This window comes from Leuciscus leuciscus (genome assembly GCF_965113295.1).
Source record: "Leuciscus leuciscus genome assembly, chromosome: 19".
NCBI classification, from domain to species: Eukaryota; Metazoa; Chordata; class Actinopteri; order Cypriniformes; family Leuciscidae; genus Leuciscus; species Leuciscus leuciscus.
The window spans coordinates 12,256,573-12,271,996 of record NC_138743.1 but is presented as its reverse complement, the minus strand read 5'-3'; the positions used below and the strand labels follow the sequence as shown (position 1 = coordinate 12,271,996).

Genomic DNA, 15,424 nt, shown 5'->3' with positions numbered 1-15,424 from the left:
GCTGCTTGATAATATAAATCCTCTGAGGGAGAGAGAGAGGGAGAGAAACGCAGGGGTGTCAGGCCCTTTGGAGTGGTGTGTGTGAAAACGGCAGTTGGGATTCAAATGTTTTTAGAACTCCCCATGTTAAGTCAATGGGACTTTTTTGGCCGCTTTTTCGTCCGCTGTGCGAACATCGTACACCCGATCGCTTAGAAAAGATATAGCACACCTCTCCTCAATGAGCCGCTCGATTTGACACCTCACTCAGGGGTCTGTGACAAACGGTGCGGGGCGCATTACGCGCCAAACTTTTGGCAGAATAATAATAAGAACTAGAATGTACATTTCCTGAAGAAAATGTGAAGTGGTGCTTGCAGTGGCAAAACTCGCCACTGGGCAGATGCTAACACAATTAACATGTTGTGATACCATGATATACCACGGTTTAACATTATTTACCACGATTTACCATGTTTCTAAGATGATTTACTACGATTTACCACAATCCAGCAGGATTTACTATGATTAACATGTTGTTAAAATGATGCTAGCATGATTAGCATGTTGTTAACATGATTAGCATGTTGGTAGCATGATGCTAGCATGATTAGCATGTTGCTAGCATGCTTTTAACAAGATGTTAGCATGATTAGCATTTTGCTAGCATGTTTTTAGCCAGATGCTAACATGATTAGCATGTTGCTAGCATTATGCTAGCTTGATTAACATGTTGTTAGCATAATGCTAGCTTGAATAGCATTTTGCTAGCATGATGCTAGCTTAATTAGCATATTGGTAGCATAATGCTAGCTTGATTAGCATTATGTTAGCATGATGCTAGCTTGATTAGCATTATGTTAGCATGATGCTAGCTTGATTAGCATGTTGGTAGCTTGATGCTAGCATGATTAGCATGTTTTTAGCTAGACACTAACATGATTAGCATGTTTCTAGCATAATGCTAGCTTGATTAGCATGTTCCTAGCATGATGCTAGCTTGATTAGCATGTTGCTAGCATGATGCTAGCTTGATTAGCATGTTGGTAGCTTGATGCTACCATGATTAGCATGTTGCTAGCATGTTTTTAGCTAGACGCTAACATGATTAGCATGTTGCTAGCATAATGCTAGCTTGATTAGCATGTTGCTAGCATGATGCTAGCTTGATTAGCATTTTGCTAGCATTATGATAGCTTGACTAGCATGTTGCTAGCATGATGCTAGCTTGATTAGCATGTTGGTAGCATAATGCTAGCATTATTAGCATGTTGCTAGCTTGTTGCTAGCATGATTAGTATGTTGCTAGCATGTTTTTAGCAAGATGCTGTTGCCAGGTGGTGGTTGCTAGGGTTTTCTGGGTGGTTGCTATGGTGTTGCTAGGCAGTTGCTAAGGTGTTCTGGGTGGTTGCTAGGCAGTTGCTAGGGTATTCTTGGTGGTTGCTAGGCAGTTGCTAGGGTATTCTTGGTGGTTGCTAGGGCATTGCTAGGTGGTTGCTATGGTGTTGCTAGGCAGTTGCTATGGCATTCTGGGTGGATGCTAGGGCATTGCTAGGCAGTTGCTAGGGTGTTCTGGGTGGTTACTAGGCAGTTGCTAGGTGTTCTGGGTGGTTGCTAGGCAGTTGCTAGGGTGTTCTGGGTGGTTGCTAGAGTTTTTTGGTGGTTACTAGAGCATTTCTAGACGTTGCTAGGGTGTTCAGGGTGGTTGCTAAGGTATTTTTGGTAGTTGCTATGGTGTTACTAGGTGGTTGGTAGTTGTCAAATATGGTTACTATGGAGTTTTTATAGAGTTCTTAAAATCTTTAATAACGAGTTCCTTCAGTACGGCACTCGGCCTGCGGCCTCGTGCCTATGGCCGAATAGGCACAAGCATGGAGCAATATCGCAAGGCTACGAGTGTGATATTGCTTTAAAAAATGTAAAAAAAAAGTTTTTATATTATTTATTGGTTTAGGGTGGTTGCTAGGGAGCTCAGAGTGGTTGCTAGGGTGCTGTAACTGGTTGCTAGGGTGTGGCTATGAAGATTTTAGGCCATTACTTATTGGCTGCTTGATAATATAAATCCTCTGAGGGAGAGAGAGAGGGAGAGAAACGCAGGGGTGTCAGGCCCTTTGGAGTGGTGTGTGTGAAAACGGCAGTTGGGATTCAAATGTTTTTAGAACTCCCCATGTTAAGTCAATGGGACTTTTTTGGCCGCTTTTTCGTCCGCTGTGCGAACATCGTACACCCGATCGCTTAGAAAAGATATAGCACACCTCTCCTCAATGAGCCGCTCGATTTGACACCTCACTCAGGGGTCTGTGACAAACGGTGCGGGGCGCATTACGCGCCAAACTTTTGGCAGAATAATAATAAGAATAATAAGTATGAGTGACAATAACACTAGTGGTGCTTTGAAAAAGCACCACTAATAATAAGTTTAAATAGGATTTCAATATGTTGGCTTTCTCAAGCCAACTTAATAAGTTTAAATAGGATTTCAATATGTTGGCTTTCTCAAGCCAACATAATAATAAGTTTAAATAGGATTTCAATATGTTGGCTTTCTCAAGCCAACTTAATAATATTAATAATAATAATAAGTTTAAATAGGATTTCAATATGTTGGCTCTCTCAAGCCAACTTAATAATAATAATAAGTTTAAATAGGATTTCAATATGTTGGCTTTCTCAAGCCAACTTAATTACGGTTAAACTTAATATTTGTCTTATTATTAAAAAAAGAATCAGGTTGATCAGGACCTTATATGACCCTGAAGGGGACTAATAATGACAGGCTAACAGTACATTATTCCATACTAGAAATTTGCATTCTAAATTTCCAAATATCTGATCATGGAATGTTGATTTGAGATTAACATACTTTATTATCCAACTTGGATTTTGTCTTAAATCTTCCACTAATAAAATATTACATTACAACGTAGAAAACCACACCAATACTACACTATTAACTGATACATTATTATTATTAGAATTTCATATAAGTCTCTACTTAGCTAACATGTTTAGCAACAATGGTACATGTCTTTCTCTATTTTACATTCTTATTAAGCGATTTGTTTATCTTGCCAGTTTGTTGTTCTTCTAAGCGATATATGTGTTTTATTCCTTTAACTGGGGACTCCTGAGATTCCAGCAATTCATCAGAAGGTTTGTGCTTCATATTAAAAGAAAACTGAAGTTCTCCCAGACAATTTTTATTAAATTCAGAAGCCACGTTGAGTCTCAAGATGGTGCAATTTAGCTAGGCTATTTTATATATAGCTGCTTAATTAAGTCTAATAGTATTTCTTCATCAAATGTTTTATTTTCACCTGACATGAATGAAACATTCTGCTCTCACCAGTAGTCATGTCGATATCTGTGATATGGATGCTGTTGCTTAGAATGAAAGGCAGGTTGATAATTCTGGCGAGAATCCGTAAGTTGTTCACCAGCAACAAATCAAAGACACTTACATCAATTTCAATCTCATACTCAGATTCAGAAAGTGGTGCTGGAAGAACAAACAGAAAAAGTTGAATTCATCTTTGTAATGTTATATCCTTCCCAACAAGAGCATGAATAGTTTCCGTAGTTGTAAAAATCAGCATTTGGGCCACACACTGACAAGGAGTTGAGACATTCATTATCAGAAATAAAACAAATGATAAAAGCATGGCAGTTAACACAATTAAAAGTACCAGTCTGATATTATCCATCAAGCATGCAAGCTTTGAATCATGTAGAACAAATAGAAACTAACTGTTTAGACATCCAGCTGTCAGTTACATGTTATACATTTTCTAAATGCTCACCATTGCATGGGTTACTGATGCTGACTGGTTTATTCATATTTGTTACAGTAAACCCACTCAAGCAGGAACAGTTGTAACTCCCAATTGAGTTGGTGCAACGAGAGTTTGGACCACAAAACTCTGATGTCTTTAGACATTCATTCACATCTATATTACAGGAAGATATGATAATGGTTTGCGTACAAAATGTGAGGGTCAATGTAATTTAAATATATATATATATATATATATATATATATATCCTTACACTTTGTGTGCCTAAATTAACAATAACAATCATGAGCAAAACTCTCAATGTTATACAAATATCTGATTATAGAATATACCTCTACATGTGTTATTGATGCTGATGGGATGATCTGAGTTTGTTACAGTCAATCCATCCATACATGAGCAATTGTAACTTCCTATTTCATTTGTGCAGGTGGAATTTGGACCACATACAGATGGACTGAACTGACATTCATTTATATCTGGAAAAGAAACACATTTCAGAAAAATAGTTTAATATTTTAAACTTTCATAGAATATTTAGAAAAAAAACCCTGAATATGTGAGACTATTATAACAACTACAACATCACAAATCCGTGATAATGCAAATTCGACGAATCACCTCTCTGGCAAAGCGGACCCTCTGAAGGGAGAGCTTGAATACATCCACAAGTGCCTCCCACAATCTCATCACACTCATGATAGGCCCTGCAGGTGTCATTGGGCCAAACATGACGCTCCTCACACTTGCACTCATATTGTGTTCCATTTAACCCACACACTGTAACACAATGGCATGGTATGACAGAACAGTTTATAAATTACGGTTAAACTTAATATTTGTCTTATTATTAAAAAAAGAATCAGGTTGATCAGGACCTTATATGACCCTGAAGGGGACTAATAATGACAGGCTAACAGTACATTACTCCATACTAGAAATTTGCATTCTAAATTTCCAAATATCTGATCATGGAATGTTGATTTGAGATTAACATACTTTATTATCCAACTTGGATTTTGTCTTAAATCTTCCACTAATAAAATATTACATTACAACGTAGAAAACCACACCAATACTACACTATTAACTGATACATTATTATTATTAGAATTTCATATAAGTCTCTACTTAGCTAACATGTTTAGCAACAATGGTACATGTCTTTCTCTATTTTACATTCTTATTAAGCGATTTGTTTATCTTGCCAGTTTGTTGTTCTTCTAAGCGATATATGTGTTTTATTCCTTTAACTGGGGACTCCTGAGATTCCAGCAATTCATCAGAAGGTTTGTGCTTCATATTAAAAGAAAACTGAAGTTCTCCCAGACAATTTTTATTAAATTCAGAAGCCACGTTGAGTCTCAAGATGGTGCAATTTAGCTAGGCTATTTTATATATAGCTGCTTAATTAAGTCTAATAGTATTTCTTCATCAAATGTTTTATTTTCACCTGACATGAATGAAACATTCTGCTCTCACCAGTAGTCATGTCGATATCTGTGATATGGATGCTGTTGCTTAGAGTGAAAGGCAGGTTGATAATTCTGGCGAGAATCCGTAAGTTGTTCACCAGCAACAAATCAAAGACACTTACATCAATTTCAATCTCATACTCAGATTCAGAAAGTGGTGCTGGAAGAACAAACAGAAAAAGTTGAATTCATCTTTGTAATGTTATATCCTTCCCAACAAGAGCATGAATAGTTTCCGTAGTTGTAAAAATCAGCATTTGGGCCACACACTGACAAGGAGTTGAGACATTCATTATCAGAAATAAAACAAATGATAAAAGCATGGCAGTTAACACAATTAAAAGTACCAGTCTGATATTATCCATCAAGCATGCAAGCTTTGAATCATGTAGAACAAATAGAAACTGACTGTTTAGACATTCAGCTGTCAGTTACGTGTTATAAATATTCTACATGCTCACCATTGCATGGGTTACTGATGCTGACTGGTTTATTCATATTTGTTACAGTAAACCCACTCAAGCAGGAACAGTTGTAACTCCCAATTGAGTTGGTGCAACGAGAGTTTGGACCACAAAACTCGGATGACTTTAGACATTCATTCACATCTATATTAAAGGAAGATATGATAATGGTTTACGTAAAAATGTGAGGGTCAATGTAATATAAAAAAAAAAATATATATATATATATATATCCTTACCTATCCTAAATTAACAATAACAATCATGAGCAAAACTCTCAATGTTATACAAATATCTGATTATAGAATACCTCTACATGTGTTATTGATGCTGATGGGATGATCTGAGTTTGTTACAGTGAATCCATCCATACATGAGCAATTGTAACTTCCTATTTCATTTGTGCAGGTGGAATTTGGACCACATACAGATGGACTGAACTGACATTCATCTATATCTGGAAAAGAAACGCATTTCAGAAAAATAGTTGTATATGTCAAATGTAGGGTGACCAGATGAGATCGGCTGAAATTCGGGACTCAATGTCATTGTAAAAATTAAAAAATAATACTAATAATAATAATTTAGCTGTTGTAACAGTGCGTAAATCAGACCTTTCAGCCTATAGCCTATACCGCTAATAAGCCTTAGTATGCTAAAATTATTATTACAACTAAATTGTCGGTCATTAAATAAGAAAACTAAATAATTGTGTAGATAATTTGCTTTGTGTAACCCGACATCAGACAGTATTTTTTTGCACACAGTGCCGTGACCAATCAATCACTCCTTTACGACTGGCTGCCTGCACATTACTGTCTTCGCGGCTGCAGCAACTTGTGCTCGCTTATCAATGAATATCTAAATTCGCTCTACTTTGTAGAACTTTAAAAAAAGTAACAATAAAGATGCTGCAGCCAATGAGCAGCCGGCGGGGGCTGGCTACAGGACAACTCAACCTCCACGGACAGTTTTTAATGTTTTATCAGAAAATAACTACTCAAGATTTTGCTTTAGTAAAATTTTCGGGACAATTAGGGCCGGATTCGGGTTTCGGAACAACAGCTTAGATTTCGGGACTGAATATTTGAGACTATTATAATAACTACAACATCACAAATCCGTGATAATGCAAATCCAATGAATCACCTCTCTGGCAAAGCGGACCCTCTGAAGGGAGAGCTTGAATACATCCACAAGTGCCTCCCACAATCTCATCACACTCATGATAGGCCCTGCAGGTGTCATTGGGCCAAACATGACGCTCCTCACACTTGCACTCATATTGTGTTCCATTTAACCCACACACTGTAATAGAATAGGATTTATTAATTTGTGTTCAAAATGTCAATTTGTCCTAATACTGAACTCATCTTAGTATGTGACATGATCAAACATTCAGCTCTCACCAGTAGTCATGTCGATATCTGTGATATTTATGCTGTTGCTCAGAGTCAAAGGCAGGCTAATATTTCTGACGAGATTTCGTAAGTAGTTCACCAGGAACAAGTCAAAGAATCTCACATCAATGTCAACCATGTACTTAGAGGGCAGTACTGCAAAAACAGAAGCAGGTTGAGCCGAACAATTAGTACAATTAATTAAATTCTTTAAAAAAAATAAAGTCAGTTTTTTGAATGACCTTCGATGCAGCCTAAGCTTTATAATTTAAAAGAACATCAATGTGTTGTTAATATCTTTATGACAAAACTCCATACAATAATAGATATTGTCTCACCTTGACAGAACTGTCCATCCACTGGAAGGGCATTGATACATGTACATGATCCATCAGTGATGACATCACAGGCCTCGTATGAGTGACACGTGTCATTTGGCCAAACAAACAGACCCTCACATTTACACTGATACTGCGTTTGATTCAATGAACACACTGGAAAGCACAAGAGTCGTCCAAACATGAAATAATTGATGTCAGTATTCATGATGTATAGAGTTTATTCTTAGCTAAGATTACAAAGCAGAGACAGAGCTCTTACCAGTAGTTATGTTGATTTCTGTAATGTTAGTGCTGTCACTGATTATGTAGGGCAAATTAAAAGACATCAGAAGGGTCCTCAGCTGATCAGTGACGCTACTATCCACACTATTTATCTGAATTTCAATCAGATATTCAGTCAAAGGTAGAGTCACTGTAGAAAAAAAGATTTTAAAAAAGAAATCATGACAATGCCTTTTACCTACAAATACAATAATCAAAGTTCACAAAAGAAAATTATTAACAGACAATGATTTTTTTCAGGCCAATGGGATTTCATATTACAGTTTTGTTTTTAAAACAACTTGATTATGTATTTAAGCAGCTTTTTATCGTGGCTGAAAACAGAAACGACAGAAACACACACCAAACCATATAAAATATTTAATTGATATTTCTGTCAAATTTACTTACAATATAAATCAAATACATCATGAAGTATATTTTCTACATGCTCACCATTGCATGGGTTACTGATGCTGATTGGTTGATTCATATTTGTTACAGTAAACCCACTCAAGCAGGAACAGTTGTAACTCCCAATTGAGTTGTTGCAACGAGAGTTTAGACCACAGAACTCTGATGACTTTAGACATTCATTAACATCTATATTACAAGACAATATGAAAAAAGGTATTGTTGTTATAGGAACACTGAAATATGAATGTCACTTTAATTCAAATCTATGTTTTCTTATGTTTTGATAACTATAAATAGAGGACGAATAAAATTTAGTATGCAACAGTAAACAACACCTAATTGCTTCCAATTGTTAATTAAACAACAAACAGTGTTAAATATGATTTTATTGCAAAAAATGAAAATGATAAAAAACTACACTAGGTTATTTTCCAAATATTAGACTGTATATAAATGTGATTATAGGATTTACCTCTACACGGGTTACTGATGGTGATGGTGAGACTTGAGTTTGTTACAGTGAATCCATCCAAACATGAGCAATTGTAACTTCCTCTTTCATTTGTGCAGTTGGAGTCTGGACCACATACAGATGGACTGACAAGACATTCATCTATGTCTATGGAGAAAAACAAAACAAAAAAACTATTACATTTACAGTATTAAATTAGGTAAAAAGTCTAAAGACATGAAAGACTTCTGGTATTTAAACAAAAGTATTGATATTATAATTCCAAGATGGTAAAAAAAAAAAAAAAAAAAAAAAAAATTGTTTGGTGATGTTACACCTCAAACAGGGACAGCTAAAACTCACACTAGTATTTACACAAACTGTAAAGAAATAGCAGCTCTGTACTCTCAATTTTATGAGACAAAAACAGAAAACAAAATCAGCTGATAATACTCACCCTGACATGAGTTGTTGCGGCTCACAGGACTGTCTTTATTGGAGGTATTAAATCCACTCCAGCATGAACACATGTGACTCCCAATGATGTTAATACAATCTGAGTATTGACCACAAACTGACACTGCATCTTCACATTCATTGATGTCTGAAAAAAAAATAAAAAAAATAAAAAGAGTGAGAAGCAATTGCAATAATGTTAAGATTTCTAAAACACCAAAATGTGTCAAGTGTCACTAAGTAAAACCATACTGGTCATGTTATTACAATTACAATCAGCACATTTGTGATCTATTGGGATTTCTTACCTCTCTGGCAAAGCGGACCCTCTGAAGGGAGAGCTTGAATACATCCACAAGTGCCTCCCACAATCTCATCACACTCATGATAGGCCCTGCAGGTGTCATTGGGCCAAACATGACGCTCCTCACACTTGCACTCATATTGTGTTCCATTTAACCCACACACTGTAATAGAATAGGATTTATTAATCTGTGTTCAAACTGTCAATTTGTCCTAATACTGAACTCATCTTAGTATGTGACATGATCAAACATTCAGCTCTCACCAGTAGTCATGTCGATATCTGTGATATTTATGCTGTTGCTCAGAGTCAAAGGCAGGCTGATATTTCTGACGAGATTTCGTAAGTAGTTCACCAGGAACAAGTCAAAGAATCTCACATCAATGTCAACCATGTACTTAGAGGGCAGTACTGCAAAAACAGAAGCAGGTTGAGCCGAACAATTAGTACAATTAATTAAATTCTTAAAATAAAAAAGCCAGTTTTTTTAATGACCTTCTATGCAGCCAAAGCTTTATAATTTAAAAGAACATCAATATGTTGTTAATATCTTTATGACAAAACTCCATACAATAATAGATAGTGTCTCACCTTGACAGAACTGTCCATCCACTGGAAGGGCATTGATACATGTACATGATCCACCAGTGATGACATCACAGGCCTCGTATGAGTGACACGTGTCATTTGGCCAAACAAACAGACCCTCACATTTACACTGATACTGAGTTTGGTTCAATGAACACACTGAAAAGCACAAGAAGAGTCCAAACATTAAATAATTGATGTCAGTATTCATGATGTATAGAGTTTATTCTTAGCTATTTAAGATTACAAAGCAGAGACAGAGCTTGTACCAGTAGTTATGTTGATTTCTGTAATGTTAGTGCTGTCACTGATTATGTAGGGCAAATTAAAAGACATCAGAAGGGTCCTCAGCTGATCAGTGACGCTACTATCCACACTATTGATCTGAATTTCAATCAGATATTCAGTCAAAGGTAGAGTCACTGTAGAAAAAAAGATTTAAAAAAAGAAATCATGACAATGCCTTTTAAATACAAATACAATAATCAAAGTTCACAAAAGAAAATTATTAACAGACAATGATTTTTTTCAGGCCAATAGGATTTCATGTAACAGTTCTTTTTTTTTTAACAACTTATGTATTTAAGCAGCTTTTATCATGGCTGAAAACAGAAACGACAGAAACACACATCAAACCATTTAAAAGATTTAATTGATATTTCTGTCAAATTTACTTACAATATAAATCAAATACATCAGGAAGTATATTTTCTACATGCTCACCATTGCATGGGTTACTGATGCTGATTGGTTGATTCATATTTGTTACAGTAAACCCACTCAAGCAGGAACAGTTGTAACTCCCAATTGAGTTGGTGCAACGAGAGTTTGGACCACAGAACTCGGATGACTTTAGACATTCATTAACATCTATATTACAAGACAATATGAAAAAAGTTATTGTTATTATAGGAACACAGAAATATGAACGTCACTTTAATTCAAATCTATGTTTTCTTGTGTTTTGATAACTATAAATAGAGGACAAATTAAATTTAGTATGAAACAGTTTTTAAAAAAATGAATTGCTTTGAATTGTTAATTAAACAACAAACAGTGTTAAATATGATTTTATTGCAAAAAAATGAAAAGTATAAAAAACTACACTAGGTTATTTTCCAAATATTAGACTGAATATAAATGTGATTATAGGATTTACCTCTACACAGGTTACTGATGCTGATGGTGAGACTTGAGTTTGTTACAGTGAATCCATCCAAACATGAGCAATTGTAACTTCCTCTTTTATTTGTGCAGTTGGAGTCTGGACCACATACAGATGGACTGACAAGACATTCATCTATGTCTATGGAGAAAAACAAAACAAAAAAACTATTACATTTACAGTATTAAATTAGGTAAAAAGTCTAAAGACATGAAAGACTTCTGGTATTTAAACAAAAGTATTGATATTATAATTCCAAGATGGTAAAAAAAAAAAAAAAAAAAAAAAAATTGTTTGGTGATGTTAGACCTCAAACAGGGACAGCTAAAATTCACACTAGTATTTACACAAACTGTAAAGAAATAGCAGCTCTGTACTCTCAATTTTATGAGACAAAAACAGAAAACAAAATCAGCTGATAATACTCACCCTGACATGAGTTGTTGCGGCTCACAGGACTGTCTTTATTGGAGGTATTAAATCCACTCCAGCATGAACACATGTGACTCCCAATGATGTTAATACAATCTGAGTATTGACCACAAACTGACACTGCATCTTCACATTCATTGATGTCTGGGGAAAAAAAAAAAGAGTGAGAAGCTATTGCAATAATGTTAAGATTTCTAAAACACCAAAATGTGTCAAGTGTCACTAAGTAAAACCATACTGGTCATGTTATTACAATTACAATCAGCACATTTGTGATCTATTGGGATTTCTTACCTCTCTGGCAAAGCGGACCCTCTGAAGGGAGAGCTTGAATACATCCACAAGTGCCTCCCACAATCTCATCACACTCATGATAGGCCCTGCAGGTGTCATTGGGCCAAACATGACGCTCCTCACACTTGCACTCATATTGTGTTCCATTTAACCCACACACTGTAATAGAATAGGATTTATTAATCTGTGTTCAAACTGTCAATTTGTCCTAATACTGAATTCATCTTAGTATGTGACATGATCAAACATTCAGCTCTCACCAGTAGTCATGTCGATATCTGTGATATTTATGCTGTTGCTCAGAGTCAAAGGCAGGCTAATATTTCTGACGAGATTTCGTAAGTAGTTCACCAGGAACAAGTCAAAGAATCTCACATCAATGTCAACCATGTACTTAGAGGGCAGTACTGAAAAAACAGAAGCAGGTTGAGCTGAACAATTAGTACAATTAATTAAATTCTTAAAATAAAATAAAGTCATTTTTTTTGAATGACCTTCTATGCAGCCAAAGCTTTATAATTTAAAAGGACATCAATGTGTTGTTAATATCTTTATGTCAAAACTCCATACAATAATAGATAGTGTCTCACCTTGACAGAACTGTCCATCCACAGGAAAGGCATTGATACATGTACATGATCCACCAGTGATGACATCACAGGCCTCGTATGAGTGACATGTGTCATTTGGCCAAACAAACAGACCCTCACATTTACACTGATACTGAGTTTGGTTCAATGAACACACTGAAAAGCACAAGAAGAGTCCAAACATTAAATCATTTATGTCAGTATTCACGATGTATAGAGTTTATTCTTAGCTATTTAAGATTACAAAGCAGAGACAGAGCTTGTACCAGTAGTTATGTTGATTTCTGTAATGTTAGTGCTGTCACTGATTATGTAGGGCAAATTAAAAGACATCAGAAGGGTCCTCAGCTGATCAGTGACGCTACTATCCACACTATTGATCTGAATTTCAATCAGATATTCAGTCAAAGGTAGAGTCACTGTAGAAAAAAAGATTTAAAAAAAGAAATCATGACAATGCCTTTTACCTACAAATACAATAATCAAAGTTCACAAAAGAAAATTATTACAATTATTAAAAGAAAATTATTATTAAAAACTGTTGAATTTCATTTAACAGTTCTTTTTTTTAAACAACTTGATTATGTATTTAAGCAGCTTTTTATCATGGCTGAAAACAGAAACGACAGAAACACACACCAAACCATATAAAAGTTCTCTTACGAGAGTACTCTCGTGTTGCGTAAGTTTAGCTTACGCTACGGGAAAACTCCTTTTCTCGAGAATATTGAAGCAAAAAATTATCCTTAATTTTTTATCATTTAAAAAGCATTTGCTGCAGCAGGCAGACATAGGCGAGGCAGCTCGCGCGCCCATTGGCTGCTCTGCGGCAACTGCTGCAACCTTTCAGTGTGTCTGGCATGACTCCAGCACCAATGGGAAGCCTTCCCTGCGCTACGTCATGACCCGCCAAAATAGGTGTGGCCTAAGCCTATAAACACCCATCGCTTAGGTTGCACTATGATTCCGTCTCCTTTCAGTGAGTGATTCACTTCGCTGGATCTAAAGAGAAGAAGAAGCTGCGCCGTCGAACAGCACTCAGCGAGACGAGGTTGAGACAGAGGACGCCGGCTGGATTATCGCCGCCTTCACTCGCCGTACCTGCTGCGCTATCCGGCGCATATATCCTTTTACTGCTCCGTGTGTGTTCGCCGCTGCGACACACACGTTTTCCTCTAAAATATCCGCCATTTATAAATGCCCACCATGTTCTGCGGCTCGTGCCGAGCCACGCTCAGCGATGGGGACCACCACGTGCTGTGCGTTTCCTGCCTGGGCCAGGACCATGTGGACCACGCGCTCGCTGACGGTGGCTGCCGCGAGTGCGAAGCACTGCCTCTTTCGACCCTGCGGGCTCGACAGGCAGTCTTCTCCACCAAGTCCGCTTCTCCGATGCCTCCTGTTGGACTGTGCCGTAAGAAGCGCCGTTCACAGAGGCCACCTGAACCTTCTGTGAGAGAGCCCTCGCCGGCGGCTTCCCCGCGAGCCTCTCTCTCAGAGTCCCCCGTCTCATTCATCGACGGCCCGGACCCCACCCCGTCGACACAGGAGTCCAGCGTGAGAGCCATGCACAGCAGCGCTGAAACCATGGACGAGGGCCGACTGGTACCAGATAACCTCGGTTCTCTCTAGAGAGGGAATGAGTGTTGCGTAACCTGCCGTATTTGTGCTGCGTTATGGTTTCGCTTCCAGTCGACTGAAATCATAGAGCAACCTAAGCGATGGGTATTTATAGGCTTAGGCCACACCCATTTTGGCGGGTCATGACGTAGCGCAGGGAAGGCTTCCCATTGGCACTGGAGTCATGCCAGACACACTGAAAGGTTGCAGCAGTTGCCGCAGAGCACCCAATGGGAGCGCGAGCTGCCTCGCCTATGTCTGCCTGCTGCAGCAAATGCGTTTTAAATTATAAAAAATTCTTCAATATTCTCGAGAAAAGGAGTTTTCCCGTAGTGTAAGCTAAACTTACGCAACACTCGTTCCCTCTCTAGAGAGAACCGAGGTTGCGTTAGTAACCGAGTGTCGATTTAAAGGGTTAGTTCACCCAAAAATGAAAATTCTGTCAGTAATTACTCACCCTCATGTTGTTCCAACCGCGTAAGACCTTCGTTCATCTTCGGAACACAAATTAAGATATTTTTGATGAAATCTGAGAGCTGATCACTTCTCCGTAGGCTGCTAGGTGGCCCAAACTTGCTGGCCCAGAAAAGTTATTAAAGAGATTGTTAATATAGTCCAAGTGACTACAGTGGCTCAATCTTAAGTATATCAAGCGACGAGAATACTTTTTGTGCGCAAAAACAAACAAAAATAACGACTTTATTCCACTATTCATTTCCTTCTCTCTGGGCCTCTAGTTGGTTCGCATAGTGTTTTTGCGCTGCGCGTCACACACATGACCAGCGTCGGCCAATAGTGAGCGTACGTGGTGACGTGTAACACAGACGCGCTGCGCAAAAACACTACGAGGCCTAGAGAGAAGGAAATGAATAGTGGAATAAAGTCGTTATTTTTGTTTGTTTTTGCGCACAAAAAGTATTCTCGTCGCTTGATATACTTAAGATTGAGCCACTGTAGTCACTTGGACTATATTAACGATCTCTTTAATAACTTTTCTGGGCCAGCAAGTTTGGGCCACCTAGCAGCCTACGGAGAAGTGATCAGCTCTCAGATTTCATCAAAAATATCTTAATTTGTGTTCCGAAGATGAACGAAGGTCTTACGCGGTTGGAACAACATGAGGGTGAGTAATTACTGACAGAATTTTCATTTTTGGGTGAACTAACCCTTTAATTGATATTTCTGTCAAATATAAATAAAATACATCATGAAGTATATTTTCTACATGCTCACCATTGCATGGGTTACTGATGCTGATTGGTTGATTCATATTTGTTACAGTAAACCCAATTAAGCAGGAACAGTTGTAACTCCCAATTGAGTTGGTGCAACGAGAGTTTAGACCACAGAACTCTGATGTCTTTAGACATTCATTAACATCTATATTACATGA

The 15,424-nt window shown here is 37.4% G+C and overlaps 1 protein-coding gene across 2 annotated transcripts in view; it reads right to left on the bottom strand.

Moving 5' to 3' along the window:
• The window catches only part of adgrf8 (adhesion G protein-coupled receptor F8), a 66,898-nt gene that overhangs the window by 51,056 nt on the left and 418 nt on the right, over positions 1 to 15,424 (bottom strand). For both annotated transcript variants that reach the window (XM_082148147.1, XM_082148148.1), the window contains exons 2-15: positions 15,265 to 15,411; positions 12,678 to 12,830; positions 12,412 to 12,567; positions 12,082 to 12,228; positions 11,822 to 11,980; positions 11,525 to 11,671; positions 11,090 to 11,236; positions 10,654 to 10,800; positions 10,200 to 10,352; positions 9,934 to 10,089; positions 9,607 to 9,753; positions 9,347 to 9,505; positions 9,040 to 9,186; positions 8,604 to 8,750 (exon numbers count right to left, since the gene is read on the bottom strand). In XM_082148147.1, the coding sequence (XP_082004273.1) occupies positions 8,604 to 8,750; positions 9,040 to 9,186; positions 9,347 to 9,505; positions 9,607 to 9,753; positions 9,934 to 10,089; positions 10,200 to 10,352; positions 10,654 to 10,800; positions 11,090 to 11,236; positions 11,525 to 11,671; positions 11,822 to 11,980; positions 12,082 to 12,228; positions 12,412 to 12,567; positions 12,678 to 12,830; positions 15,265 to 15,301 (2,002 nt within the window). In that variant the 5' untranslated portion in view covers positions 15,302 to 15,411. The remainder of the gene's footprint in view (positions 1 to 8,603; positions 8,751 to 9,039; positions 9,187 to 9,346; positions 9,506 to 9,606; positions 9,754 to 9,933; positions 10,090 to 10,199; positions 10,353 to 10,653; positions 10,801 to 11,089; positions 11,237 to 11,524; positions 11,672 to 11,821; positions 11,981 to 12,081; positions 12,229 to 12,411; positions 12,568 to 12,677; positions 12,831 to 15,264; positions 15,412 to 15,424) is intronic.